Source organism: Grampus griseus (genome assembly GCF_964374135.1).
Source record: "Grampus griseus genome assembly, chromosome: 16".
In the NCBI taxonomy this organism is placed as follows: domain Eukaryota; kingdom Metazoa; phylum Chordata; class Mammalia; order Artiodactyla; family Delphinidae; genus Grampus; species Grampus griseus.
In genome coordinates, this window is record NC_139010.1 from 67471436 (window position 1) to 67486082 (window position 14647).

The 14647-nt window shown below is 46.0% G+C and overlaps 1 protein-coding gene across 1 annotated transcript in view; it reads left to right on the forward strand.

The window, feature by feature from the left end:
• The window catches only part of RBM20 (RNA binding motif protein 20), a 216636-nt gene that overhangs the window by 171164 nt on the left and 30825 nt on the right, over positions 1–14647 (forward strand). The window contains exons 7-8 of the mRNA XM_082674111.1: positions 3797–3928; positions 12644–12723. Of these exons, the coding sequence (XP_082530237.1) occupies positions 3797–3928; positions 12644–12723 (212 nt within the window). The remainder of the gene's footprint in view (positions 1–3796; positions 3929–12643; positions 12724–14647) is intronic.

Genomic DNA, 14647 nt, shown 5'->3' on the forward strand with positions numbered 1-14647 from the left:
AGAGTCAGACAGAGAAAGATAAATACTGTATGATATCACTTATACTGTGGAATCTAAAATATACAAGAAACTAATGAATATAACATAAAAGAAGCAGACTCACAGATATAGAGAAAAAACTAGTGGTTACAAGTGGGGCAGGGGAAGGGGCAATATAGGGGTGGGCAAGTGGGAGGTACAAACTATTGGGTGTACAATAGGCTCAAGGATGTATTGTACAACACGGGAAATACAGCCAATATTTTGTAATAACTAAATGGAAAGTAACCTTTAAAAATTGTATAAAAATAAAAAATTTAAGAATTTTTAAAAAAGAAAGAGGCACCTAGAAAGCTGAGTGGCGGAATTTGAAAGAACCCTGACTTTTTATTTTTTAAACATCTTTATTGGAGTATAATTGCTTTACAATGTTGTGTTAGTTTCTGCTGTATAACAAAGTGAATCAGCCATACATATACATATATCCCCATATCCCCTCCTTCTTGAGTCTCCCTCCCACCCTCCCTATCCCACCTCTCTAGGTGGTCACAAAGCACCAAGCTGATCTCCCTGTGCGATGCGGCTGCTTCCCACTAGCTATCTTTTTTACATTTGGTATATATGTCAATGCTACTCTCTCACTTCGTCCCAGCTTACCCTTCCCCCTCCCCATGTCCTCAAGTCCATTCTCTACCTCTGCGTCTTTATTCCTGTCCGGCCCCTAGGTTCATCAGAACCATTTTTTTTTTCTAGATTCCATATATATGTGTTAGCATATGGTATTTGTTTTTCTCTTTTTGACTTACTTCTCTCTGTATGACAGACTCTAGGTCCATCCACCTCACTACAAATAACTCAATTTCGTTTCTTTTTATGGCTGAGTAAAATTCCATTGTATATATGTGCCACATCTTTATCCATTCATCTGTCGATGGACACTTAGGTTGCTTCCATGTCCTGGCTAGTGTAAATAGTGCTGCAGTGAACACTGTGGTACATGACTCTTTTTGAATTATGGTTTTCTCAGGGTATATGCCCAGTAGTGGGATTGCTGGGTCCTATGGTAGTTCTATTTTTAGTTTTTTAAGGAACCTCCATACTGTTCTCCATAGTGGCTATACCAATTTACATTCCCACCAACAGTGCAGGAGGGTTCCCTTTTCTCCACACCCTCTCCAGCATTTATTGTTTGTAAACTTTTTGACGATGGCCATTCTGACAGGTGTGAGGTGATACCTCATTGTAGTTTTGATTTGCATTTCTCTAATGACTAGTGGTGTTGAGCATCCTTTCATGTGTTTGTTGGCAATCTGTATATCTTCTTTGGAGAAATGTCTATTTAGGTCTTCTGCCTATTTTTGGATTGGGTTGTTTGTTTTTTTGATATTGAGCTGCCTGAGCTGCTTGTATACTTGGGAGATTAATCCTTTGTCATTTGCTTCATTTGCAAATATTTTCTCCCATTCTGAGGGTTATCTTTTCGTCTTGTTTATGGTTTCCTTTGCTATGCAAAAGCTTTTAAGTTTCATTAGGTCCCATTTGTTTATTTTTGTTTTTATTTCCATTTCTCTAGGAGGTGAGTCAAAAAGGATCTTGCTGTGATTTATGTCATAGAGCGTTCTGCCTATGTTTTCCTCTAAGAGTTTGATAGTGTCTGGCCTTACATTTAGGTCTTTAATCCATTTTGAGTTTATTTTTGTGTATGGTGTTAGGGAGTGTTCTAATTTCATTCTTTTACATGTAGCTGTCCAGTTTTCCTAGCACCACTCATTGAAGAGGCTGTCTTTTCTCCATTGTATATTCTTGCCTCCTTTATCAAAGATAAGGTGACCATATGCGTGTGGGTTTATCTCTGGGCTTTCTATCCTGTTCCATTGATCTATATTTCTATTTTTGTGCCAGTACCATACTATCTTGATTACTGTAGCTTTGTAGTATAGTTGAAGTCCAGGAGCCTGATTTCTCCCACTCCGTTTTTCTTTCTCTTTCTCTCTCTTTCTCTTTTCTTTTTCTTTGGCTATTCAGGGTCTTTTGTGTTTCCATACAAATTGTGAAATTTTTTGTTCTAGTTCTGTGAAAAATGCCATTGGTAGTTTGATGGGGATTGCATTGAGTCTGTAGATTGCTTTGGGTACTATAGTCATTTTCACAATGTTGATTCTTTCAATCCAAGAACATGGTATATCTCTCCATCTGTTTGTATGGTCTTTAATTGCTTTCATTTGTGTCTTATAGTTTTCTGCACACAGGTCTTTTTTCTCCTTAGGTAGGTTTATTCCTAGGTATTTTATTCTTTTTGTTGCAATGGTAAATGGGAGTATTTCCTTAATTTGTCTTTCAAATTTTTCATCATTAGTGTATAGGAATGCAAGAGACTTCTGTGCATTAATTTTGTATCCTGCTACTTTACCAAATTCATTGATTAGCTCTAGTAGTTTTCTGGTAGCATCTTTAGGATTCTCTATGTATAGTATCATGTTATCTGCAAACAATGACAGTTTTACTTCTTCTTTTCTGATTTGGATTCCTTTTATTTCTTTTTCTTCTCTGATTGCTGTGGCTAAAACTTCCAAAACTATGTTGAATAATAGCAGTGAGGGTGGGCAACCTTGTCTTGTTCCTGATCTTAGAGTAAAAGAACCCTCACTTTTTGGTTTCCCGGGCTTCTGGCATAGACTGTGACAGCACGGAGAAAGGCATGTCTGAAATTCAAAAGCACATGTGAGGGAAGGAGGGAGGATGAGCTTGTTAAGCCCATGCAGTTCAAGGAAATGGGAGATGAGGGCCCACAGCAAGGGTTCCCTTACCACAAACCATGTTTCCTTTTCAACACTGAGGGACCAGATCATTGCAGCATCAGTATAGTACAAATCCAACAAATCTAAGACAATAACAGTGACGAATCTGCCACAGCGGCTCCTGGGGTCAACTGACAGGTCAGTCAAAACAGGCTATTTAGAAACTCCCTGTAGGCACTGACTGAGTGGAAAACCCGTTTCTTTGTAAGGGTTTTTATCAGAAAAGTTAAAGAGGAGAGATGCTGTGGAAACGTAACTGAGGGTCTCCTCTCTCTCCATCTTACAAAGACATGGCCTTCCTTCAAGCCTAGGGAGCCCCCTAGTTTTTTAGTGTATTTCTTTCTTTGCAAAGAAATTGAGAGCTCAGGTACCCAGGGCTTGTGTCTGTCTCCTGTCATCACCACCACTGAATAGCAAGTTTTTCAGGGATGAGCCCAAGGTCACTTGTGCAGCAGACTCAGTCCCCCACACCCCCTTCCCTCGGGGGAACTGTGCGTTAATGGACCCTCCCATCCAGAGGGACTCCTGTGGCATGATGTAGCCCAGGATGGACATATGTAATTAAGAATAATGTTTGGTAACCAGGGGGATCAGGAGAGGGGCCATCTTATAATGAGCTCTTTTGCTGAAGTTAATAAATAAGTCTCTTTGAACAGATGGGATCAAAGAAAGTTCTTCCTTGTACTGAATTTTTTCCTTTTTATGGAGGTATAAAACACATACTCTAAAATGCACTCGTCTTAAATGTACTCCATTAATTTTTTACATGTGTACACCTATGTATTTGCTATGCAGGTCAAGATATAGAACATTTCCAGAACCCCAGAAGGTTTGCTCTTTTCCCTTCCCAGTCAGTATCTCACCCCCAAGCCTGAGGGAAGCTCAGCTCTAACTTTTACCACCATCAGTTTGTTTTGCCTAATTCTTGAACTTCATATACATGGAGTCATACCTTGAACAGAATTTTCTTTAAGACCATTCAAGTCAAGTCCAGTGTCTGTCCTTCCTTTCTTTCCTAGGCCTTTTTGGAGATGGCTTACACAGAGGCTGCCCAGGCCATGGTCCAGTATTACCAAGAAAAATCTGCCATGATCAATGGTGAGAAGTTGCTCATTCGGATGTCCAAGAGATACAAGGAATTGCAGCTGAAGGTAAAGCATTCTCTCCTTCATTCAGTCATTCAACAAGCAACAGCTAAGTGTCTCCTCCTTGTCAGCCACTTGCCTAAGTGCTGGTGGGAAGGAGAGCACAGGAAAAGATCCAAAAATTACCCACTGCCTTTGAGGATATCACATGGAAAGGCAAACCCATTATAACATGGCAAGAAAAGTGCTCATTGAGGTAAGTACAAGATGCAAAGGGGTGCTTGGGGCAAGGTGACTACCTACCTGGGACCCAAGGAGGATTTTAAGAGAAGTCTTGAAAGATGAAGAAAGAAGGGAAAGGTGGTTGCTTTTCAGAGGTGAGAGTTCCAAGCATAAACCCCTGAATGAAACCCAGACAGGTCTTCAGTAACTTTTTCTTCATCTGTCGCCCCCTTGATCTTTTATTCTCTCCTCCATCCTCTCTATGTTTATTGTCTTAAGCCCCATAGAAAGCCTTCTATGCAGCACATGACTGAGTTGGCCGTTGTCCGAAATAAGGATTGAATTGAGGTAATTCCAAACAGGGCTTTTGTTTTCGTTTTAGCTTGCTCTACCATTCTCTTCTTTTTTGTTTTATCGTGAAGTATAACATACAGACAGAAAAGTGACTAATTTTGTATTGCACAGTTGAAAAAGTAATAATGGGTGAACTCCCATAAGTCCCACAAAACCACCACCAAAGTCAAGAAATAGGACACGGACAGCACCAAGAAGATTTGTAAGTCCCTTCTTGTGCTCAACCCCTCCCTCTCTACTCTCCTGACCCTGAGATAACCATTTCCTTGCTTTTCCTTATTATTCTACCCCCTCTCTATGCCTTTTTTTAACATTATAGTTTAGTTTTACCTATTTTTGAACTTTATGTGAATGGAATCATACTGTGTTCTTTCATTCAACGTTATGCCATCTATGTTGGGTGCATCTTTATTTTCATTGTTATATAAATTTCCATTGTGTGACTATAAATTTGTTTAGCCATTCCACTGTTGATGGACATTTGGGTTGTTCCAGTTTTAGGGTATTAGAGACACGGCTACTATGAACATTTTCAAACATGTTATCCCAGTACCCATGTACATGTGTGTATAACCAGGGAATGTACATAACTAGAAGTAGAATTGCTGGATCACAAGGCATGCTTACCCTCAACTGTACTAGATGATAGCATTCCTACTAGTAGTGTCTGAGAGTTTTCAATAGCTCACCTTCTTGCTAGCACTTTGTCTTGTCCAACTTTAAAATTTTTGCCTCTCTGGAGAGAGTGTAATGGTTTATCATGATTTTATTTTTTATTTTCTATATTAATTGAGGTTGAGCAGTTTTTCATGTGTTTGTTGGTTATTCCATCTAGGTCTTCTCCAGTGGGAAATTTCTTTTTAAGCCATTTGCCCATGCTTTTCTTTTGGATTGTATCTTCCTATTGGTTTGCAGGAGTTCTCTTGGCTGGAGCCATGAGTCCGTTTGGATTTATTGTATTTAGTGCCACATTTGTGGTTAAATCTAACTTCTTATTTTGTGCTTTCTACTGTCCTAGTTAATGGGATTTTCCAGTTGACTTCAGCTCATTCCATATTTAGTTAGGGTCCATTTTGTTCAAGGCTCACAGCTCTTAATCTGCCTTCAAGGTTCAAGTCAGAAGACAAAGCCTCAGTGGTTGTTTCTAGCTAGGACTAGCATTCTGACAAGTCTACAGATGTAGATCGGTAATATGTCAACCAGTTGTCAAAGTCCTGATTCTGCTTTGCTTGCATTATTGCTTCTGAAGTTCGTTTGTCAACAGTTCTGCTTCAGGCAGAACCTGGCACTTTTTTTTTCCAGCTCATGAAAGCCTGTTGCTTTTCTCAGACAAGTCAACGATCCCACCCCATTCTGTACCCAAAGTTCTTGTTCTCCTGGATTCTGCCCTGGGGCTTAGAATTGAATTACTGTACTGAATTCCCAGGGGAGCTTTGGTCTCCAAATGAGATGTTGTCATAAGGTTCTAATTAGGATTAACTGCAGTACTCTCCTTCTTAAAGTACCAAGGTGTTTGTAGTCCCTTATCAAGAGAGGTCCTTTGGGGTGGTGCCAAAACTGTGGGTTAAAGAGGTCAGATGGTCAAAGTTTGCATTCAGCAAATGTTCAGTGAGTGCTCACTGTGGGTGGGAACTGGGCCAGGCCCCACGGATTTGGAGGTAGCAAGTCTGGGGAGGTAGAACACATAACATAGAACCATCAACAGCTATGTGACCTACGCTAGATTGTAGAGTGCTAGCGCCAGCCTAGCCTCTATGCCCTCCCTCTTTGATGACCTTGGGCAAATTGCTTGACCTCTGTGAACCTCAGTTTCCAGATCAGTAAAGGACTATAACTTGTGTTCTTTGATTTTAAGCATTTTTTTTCATACATGGTCTCTCTGAGGCTCACAATCACTCTCCCCTATGAGGTGTGTAGGGTGGATAATAACAGTAATTAAAATAGTACAACAATAATAACAAGAATATATACCTTTAATTGAGTCCTGGGTCAAGTAATGTGCCAAGCACTTCAATACATTATCTACTGCGATCCTGGCGTCAGTACTGTCAGACAGGTATTATTATCTCAGTTTTACAGATGAGGAAACTGAGCCTCATAGGAGTTCAGTAACTTGCCCAAGATCATAGTTACTGGAAGAGCCATGATTAAAACCTAGGACTGCTTTGGTTTTGCACTGTATTTGCATCTCTATATTGTGTTTTTATAATCTCTATTGTCCATGTGAAAAACAGAGAAATCAGGTAATTTGCTTACAGTCATCCAGTCAGTAAGCAGCAGAGATGGTATTCTAATAGAGCTTATCAAACTTCAGTGTGCGTACAAATCACTTATGGATCTCATTAAAATTTCTGAATCAGTAGGTCTGAGGCAGGGTGGTGATTCTGCGTTTCTCACAAGCTCCCAGGAGATGCTGTTGTTTCTGGTCCTCAGAGCACACTTTGAGTGGCTAGAAAACATTTTTCCTGACCTTTAGTAAGGATTTTCTGCTTCCCAAGCAGTCACACTGCCTCTATGTGCAGGCATCTCAAGGCATGTTTCCACTGCATAGAAATATGTGCCTTGTGGTCCCTATGTTGACCTGAATCAGCTAGAACTTTAGCATAATGGCTAAAGTAAAAAAAGGAATGTTTTCACTCATGTAACTAAAAAGACCAGGAGTAGCCCTGGCTGCAGGCAGGGCTGCTTTCAGGGCCCAAATGCTCTCATGAGGACTTGGTTTCTCTCCACTCTGCTTTCGGTTCGCTTGGCTTTGTCATTGGGGTCTCCCTGCGGTGGCCCCTGACAGCCCCCGGCTCTCTCCTCTAGGCGGCGCGATGGCTTCAGTGATTCCAGCAGCTCTGGCGCCTCAGCCTCCCATTTCCTTCACCAAGAGAAAGCTGGAGTTTTTCCTAGTAGCTCCCACAGAAGTCCTGAAAGTCATTCCAATCAGGCTAGCTTTGGACACGTGCTCTTCCCTGAGCCAGTCTCTGTGGCCATGCTGTGACTGGCCAGGCCTGTGTCACCTGCTATGTCCTGGGAGCAGGCTGCAGAAGAGAGGATGGTTCCTGGGGAGGCAGACAGCGAAGCGCTGTATCCACATGTGTCACTGTATCCTCATGTGTCTCTGGGCCAAAGGGCTACCACATAGGGTCCCGCCAGGGCTTGCAGAGGTGGGGGACATTTTGATGGGTCTGTGTCCTGGAACTTTACCTTTTGCTCACCAGGCAAAGTGGAGGGAGAAGAAGGAGAGATTTTAAGGCATTTTCTCCTCTCCTCTCTTGAATATTTCCTCATGCCAGTAATCTTGTCTCACTCTTTGTGGCAGAGATTTTATTCCTCAGGGCGTTTGGGGCAGAAACTTTCACGTAATAGGTGTCCAACAAATGTGTGAAATGAATGAGAAAGAGAAAATCTGAAGGAACAGTAAAAAAGTGAGTGTTTTCCTGCCTGCAGACCTGCGTGACAAGATTGGTTATTCTATAGAGACTTCCCCAGAGTCACAGTGTCTTACCGGCAGAAGGGAACTTGGAATAGTTTAAATCTGTGTGTTCCAGTCACTCCATCAGAAAACTGTCAGGGGAGTTTTCAAGTCCTCTTGCCCAGATGTTCTCATTTAGTGGATTGGGGTGGGACTGAAGCTCCCAGGTGGTTTGGGGACAGCGGGCCTGGTTTCAGTGTCACTGGTAAGTTGCCAGCCCTCCTGGCCACAGAGATGGTCCCTGGCCCTGGGAAGCAGTCTTGTGAGTGGTCCATGATGCTCTTGGTTAGGAAGAATAAATCAGCAAATGATGATTGAGGGTCTTTTCCATATAACATGTGGTGCCGAGAGCTACAATGAATATGAGAATAGTCCTCACTTGGGGAAAGTTTGCTGTCTCACTTGTGATTATTTTCCCAATCACAGAACAGCCTCCTGGGGCCCCTGTCAGCCCAGCGCCCCCCGAAGTTCCTTCTGTTCAGGTCGCACGGCCCCGGTGAGTCAAGGAATGGGGTTATGGATCGCAGCCGTTAGTGGCACAGGGCCCCGCATGGAATGAGCACTCCACGATGACTGGCTGGAGAGATGGAGGGATGGGCTGACGAGAAAGATCATGACAGTCTACAAATACTATACGCTGGGGTTGGCGGAGATAAACTGGGGAGATAAACAATTCTCGTGATTTCAACCTGAGTGCATTCGTACGGAGCTCCTAGAAGTTCAGTGGCAAAAGGCAGTGTGACTTGATTGTGTAAAGAAGGGAGAGATTCCTGAGTAGGGCCTTGAAGGGTGAGGCAACTTAATGAAACAGAGAGGGGGTTTCTGGGCAGCAGGGTGAGAAGAGATGTAGAGCCTGGAAAGCACACTCATGTCAGAAACAGTCAGGGCTGCTGGGACAGGATCTGGCTCTGACAAGTTCAGGGCTCATCTGGAAGGTTTCAGCATCTTCCTGGGACTCTGGAGACATGTAGAACAGCCGCGGAGGGGTCCGGAGGCACAAAACTCTCTGGCAGCTTCCTTTATGCTAGCCCAGCATCTGCCTCCCTCTGAGGGCACACTTTCCTGGGACTGTATGGGGCTTGGAAGCTCACCCTTGTCCTAAAGTAGCAAGGTGTGTTGACCAAGAGCACTGTGGATGGTCCCCTGGGGGCTTGTTGACAGTGGAAATGGATTCACCGTGGGTGGCGGGGGGCGGGTTCAATATACACTTCTGTCTACTTTTGTGTGTGTTTGAAATGTTCTGCAATAAAAAGGTTCCCCCAAACATCATCGCAGGCCTACTCCGTTCTCTTCCGTTTCTACTCCCCTGCAGCGAGTACAGCTTTATTGTACCTGCCTCTTTTATACCTTTAACCACAGGATAACGAGGCCAGGCCTGAAGAGGAAGATGGGGAGGATTTTCTTAGAGTGAAAAGTTGATTCTGTTATTTGAAAATCTTTGGCCACTTCTGACTCCTTCTCAGATGGCAGCTGGCAGGGTGTTTGGGCCAGAGAGTGCCAACAATTTGGAATTATCACTTAAAAGAGAGAAACTGACCTCTGGTCCTCAGAGGGGGGTCACAGTGCCTGTGACCGCCAGCCCCAGCGTATAGCATTTGCAGATCGTCATGTCCTTTCTCGTCAGCCCATCCCTCCATCTCTCCAGCCAGTCATCGTGGAGCGCTCATTCCATGCGCGGCCCTGTGCCACTAACGGCTGCGATCCATAACCCCATTCCCTGCCTCACTGGGGCCGTGTGACCTGAACAGAAGGAACTTCAGGGGGTGCTGGGCTGACAATGGCCCCAGGAGGCTGTTCTGTGATTGGGAAAATAAGGGGCAAGGAAATAGTTAAGCCCAGAAGAGGCTCTTCTAGCCCCCAAAGAACTCTGGATGCATCTCTTTGACCCCCAGGGGACCACATTGGGCCACTAGAGGGTGTTTCCATCTGTGGTGCTTGACTGGCTGCTCTGCCCTCATCAGGCGGCACCCGGAGGGGAAGGGTCCGAGGGGCTGCTGTCTGTGGTGGTGGAGATGCAGAAGGCACCATGAGATCCTAGAACACCTCTGGCTCTGACCCTGGCCTGACCTGCCCGTCCCTGCAGGTCTTAACCCCACCACCCATGCTACCCCTGGGTAACCGGCAGAACCTCAGCTGCTCCCTGACCAGGCCCCCTCCTCTCACCCCAGGCTCTCCTGGATCTGGACTGGAAGGAACAGTCACGAGGATATGAGATTCCAGAGAGCAGAAGAAAAGTGTTGGGGACTCTGGGGACTCTTTTTTGCCACAGAAAGTCCCTGATCCAACCCCCTCAGGGAATTTGTGTGCTCTGAAAAGTCGCCATGGTACATTGTACCCAGCTTGGGGGCACATTCTTTAGCCTTCGCCTGTTCCAGCTTGGCAGGATGAGGACAGATTTGGGACTTGGGATGTGGCCTCCCCGGTGCCAGGAGATCTTATCACACGTCCCTGCACTGGATCCTGATGGCTTCCTCCGGCTTTCCCAAGCTGGCCCGCATGGAGGCAGTGCTGCAGTGGGTCTCCTGCGGACCAGCCATCCCAGGCGGGCCTCTCCCATGATGGTGCAGTAGGCAACTTCCACCTTGTGGCCCAAGGTGGGGAGGCAGAAGGAAGACCCACTCAGTGGAATCACCTCCACGTGAACCTTCTTGTTCTACCCACAGGTGGTGACCAACAACGCTGGTGGGAGGACAGATGGTCTCGGGTGGGGTGGAAGGAAGCATCCTGGGCAGTAGCCTTCTTCTCCGCCCAGGCCCACAGCCCCAGCTCTTTTGTTGCTTGGCCTTCGGTCTCTGCTTCTGGTCCAGTTTAAGCAGCTCAGGTGCTAGTTGACAGTGCAGGGCTTGGGTGATCTTGTTACTTGTAGGTGACACTTCCATGTGCTTACAGAGGGTCAACCTTTATAGCTACAGTCAGATGAAAGGGACCATTTGCCAAAAGTGTGAGGCTCCTTTCGGGTGGGTATCCTGACCAGTGCTCAGTTCCTAGGCCTTTTCTTGAACGGGGATTGACTACCTTCTTGACCTCCTCCTTCTTCACAACCACAGGGCTAGCGGTCACTTCCTTCTCTTTGACGTTCTCTCCTCTTGCATTTCGAGTTGACAAGAGATCCCTCCCTGGCTTGAACATTTTACATCCTTTCCCTAAGTCCGAGCTCTGACTTCTCCCCTGAACCCACAGGCAGCTCCTCCTTTATTCTCTCCTGAACTGTTTTCCCAGCCCAAGCTTCAATCTTAACAATAACACAGATAAGCAGCTGTGCACTCAGAGGACTACAGAATTCTAGTCCCAGCTAATCACAGAGCTCAATTCATATCTCTGGTCCTGGGTTTCACACCTATAAAATGAGATATTTGATGGTACCTAACATTTGTGTAGCTCTAAGATTTCATGATCCTTTGTTAAGTACGTAGGGAAAAAAATTGAGGATAAAAAGAGCAGTTGATTAAGTTTCTTAATAAAATTCTTTGTCAAAAGTTGACATCACCAGGCTTCCCTGGTGGCGCAGTGGTCGAGGGTCCGCCTGCCGATGCAGGGGACGCGGGTTCGTGCCCCGGTCCGGGAGGATCCCACATGCCGCAGAGCGGCTGGGCCCGTGAGCCATGGCCGCTGAGCCTGCGCGTCCGGAGCCTGTGCTCCACAACGGGAGAGGCCGCAACAGTGAGGGGCCCGCATACCGCAAAAAAAAAAAAAAAAAAGTTGACATCATAGACTGAGGGTTTTTAGGTCTTTTTTTAACCTCAGTATTACTGAGATATAATTCACATACCATAAATTCAGCCTGTTCCATACACTTTAATTGGATGAATTTTGTGTAGTCTTTTGGAAAATGCTTCCATCCTTCTGTGCTCATGAATTTCTTTTTTTAATCATTTATTTTTTATTGTTTTGTTAATGTTTGGCCAGTGTGGGTTTAGGAAAGGGCTTGGGTTGGGATTTGGGAGCTGGCGTGGTCCTGTCCTGGCACAGTCATCCCATAGTAACTTCTGGGAAGGGCAGAGCCTTTGGGTGCCTGGCCTCCTCAGCTGGGAAACCTGGCTCACAGCCTGCGCTGCCCACCTTGCAGATTTACGTTGAGCACCAAATGACCCCTGTGGATCCCCGCACTGAAGTCAGGAGTTGCAGGAAGCATGGGGCATAGAAAGGACCTTGGAGTTAAAATGCCTGTTGTCAGGTCCTGATTTTCTAATGATCTCTGTGACCTTGAATGTGTTCCTTAACACAGCACAACCCCAGGAGTCACCGTAGAACACAATGTGGCTGGCGGCTGGAACTGTGCCAGGCAGAACTCTGCCTCAATGACCTCTCTGGGTCTCAGTTTCCTCAGGTGTAAAATGTGGAGGCTGCATGTTAGTGATCTTCAAGTCTCTTTCCAAGTTATAATGCCTTCCTCCCTCCCGCCCTCTTTCCCTTCCTTCCTTTCACATTTTAGATATTTGCTTTTATTTGGAAGGAGGTGGGAGGTGGGTATTAACAAATGCTGCTTTTTCCCAGCATGTGGGTGGTGAGCCTCAGGCTCCTTCCTTCCCAGCTCAAGGGATGCCACGTGCCCTGGACCACGCAGCCCCACCACCATTCAGCATTCTGGTCATACTCTTCATCCTCTGGATTAAACTTTTTCTTCCCCTAAAAAGGCACTTTTCCCCCTTTGGTGGACAGGGCAATGAACCCAAGTCCTAGCTGCTTCCTTCTGGTGTTTGCAAGACCATCTCTGGTCTGATGGTGACCCCTCTGACTTTGCCTAGAAACCTGGGAAAGCCGTGGCTGCCATCATCCAGGACATCCATTCCCAGAGGGAGAGGGACATGTTCCGGGAAGCAGACAGGTGAGGCCCAGTCTCAGGTCTCAGGGCAGATTCTGCGTCATTGGAACATTCTCCCCTTTCTCTTTCTCAGGGGTATTTGAGTCACTCTGTGCTCTGCCCTTGCCTCTGCCCTGTCCATCAGCCTCTCTGGGCCCTATATTTCCATGTGCCTGATGGAACGCATCAGTCCAGTCCAGTGCTCAGGTTAAACCTCAGAAAAGTTCAAGATGCTAAGCTTCCCCTCAGCTGCACCTCCTTTGTTGTCAAGGAGTATAGGAGGGGATCTGCTGATATACAGCTCTCAAGGGCAAATGTACACTCTGCTAAAACAGCCTGAAAGTGTGTCTGTGTGTTGTGTGTGTTGTGCATGTGTGTTTGGTGTGTGTTGTGGTTGTACTGTGTTTGTGGTGTGTTGTGTGTGTGTGTGTTTGGTGTGTGGTGTGTGGTTGTACTGTGTGTGTGTTGTGTTTGGTGTGTGTGTGTGTTTGTATTGTGTGTTGTGTGGTTGTATTGTGTATGTGGTGTGTTTGTGTGTGGTGTGTTCTGTGTGTGTTTAGTGTGTGTAGTGTGGCTGTATTGTGTGTGTGTTGTGTTTGGGGTGTGTGTGTTTGGTGTGTGCGTGTGGTTGTATTGTGCGTGTGGTGTGTGTAGTGTGTTGTGTTTGGTGTGTGTGGTGTGTGGTTGTATTGTGTGGTGTGTGTGTTTGGTGTGTGTTGTGTTGTAGTGTGTGTGGTGTGTGTATGTGGTACATATGTGGGTGTATGTGTGTGGTGTGTATGTGTGGTGTGGGTGTATGTGTGGTGTGTGTGTCTTCTGTTTAGAGCCAGCCCTTGATTTTTCTTGAGCTGAATGTAGGTGTAGAAACATCCATGACCTGACCAGTCATTTACTCTGAACATCGAGTGCAGTCACATTTCCAACTCATTTCTCCCAGCTGAAGTTGTGACCCTGCCAAGCCCGGGCTACAAGTTCACCACTGTCACTGCCCTATGGAGACAGTCCCTGCAGAGGCCACTGTGGAAAAAGCAGGAGCGGCACCTGGCCGGCACATTCTGTGGCTCTTACCCAGGGCTGCCGCAGATGGCACCCTAACCTCGCTGCAGAGGGCCCGGCCCAGGCTGCTTCCCCACTGGAGGTCAAGGCTGGTCCCAGTGAGCCACGTCTCTTGTCCCCTGGTCAGTGAGGACTGCGTGGTTTTCCTGTATTTGGGAACCAAATGAAAGTTGCCTGTCCTTTTAGAATGTCAGGTGGATGACTCAGTTGACCTGCTTAATAACAACCTGTGTGTGTGTGTGTGTGTGTATGTGTATCTTTGTATGTAGCTGTTTCAAGTTTGGGATTTTTGTTCGTCTGTTTGTTTTTAATATTATAGTTGTTTGGGTTTTTAAAAGACTGTGAAGCCACACCGTGACCCTGCAGTTCTGTGGTAGAGTCGGGGTGCAGGTGACCAAGAGGTCTTGCTCTGAACCCTATACAGGCTGGGGTCTTTTTCTGTGTTTCTGTTTCTTCATCTGATACATGAGCAGGTCAGGGCTCTAAGGATTCTTCCAACCCCAAAATGCCTTCCTAGAAAAATGGAACCCAATAGGTGGCCTTTATTTCGGTAGAGGCCAGGTGGAGGGGCGGCTTCAGTCTCATAGTCAAGAGGTCGGCTGATTGAACCCCGGGGTTAGGCAGTCTTGCCTACCAGGCTGGACCAGGGCAACTCGGCGCACCCCGCCCCCGCCCACCAGGAGCGTCTCCTCCTCCCTGAGCGTAGCTCATTTCCAAGAGGAAGAGAGCTGGGGTGAGCCAGAACAGGCCAATTTTTCATCCCAGTTCCCAGGAGCAGAATGAGTAAAGGGGCAGAAAGCCCCCAGGACTGTGCTCAGGGAAAATCCCTCCCAGAAGCCTGGAGGGAGGAGAAGCTTGTTCCTGGACCTTTCTGTGCGCTCTGCGCAGTTGT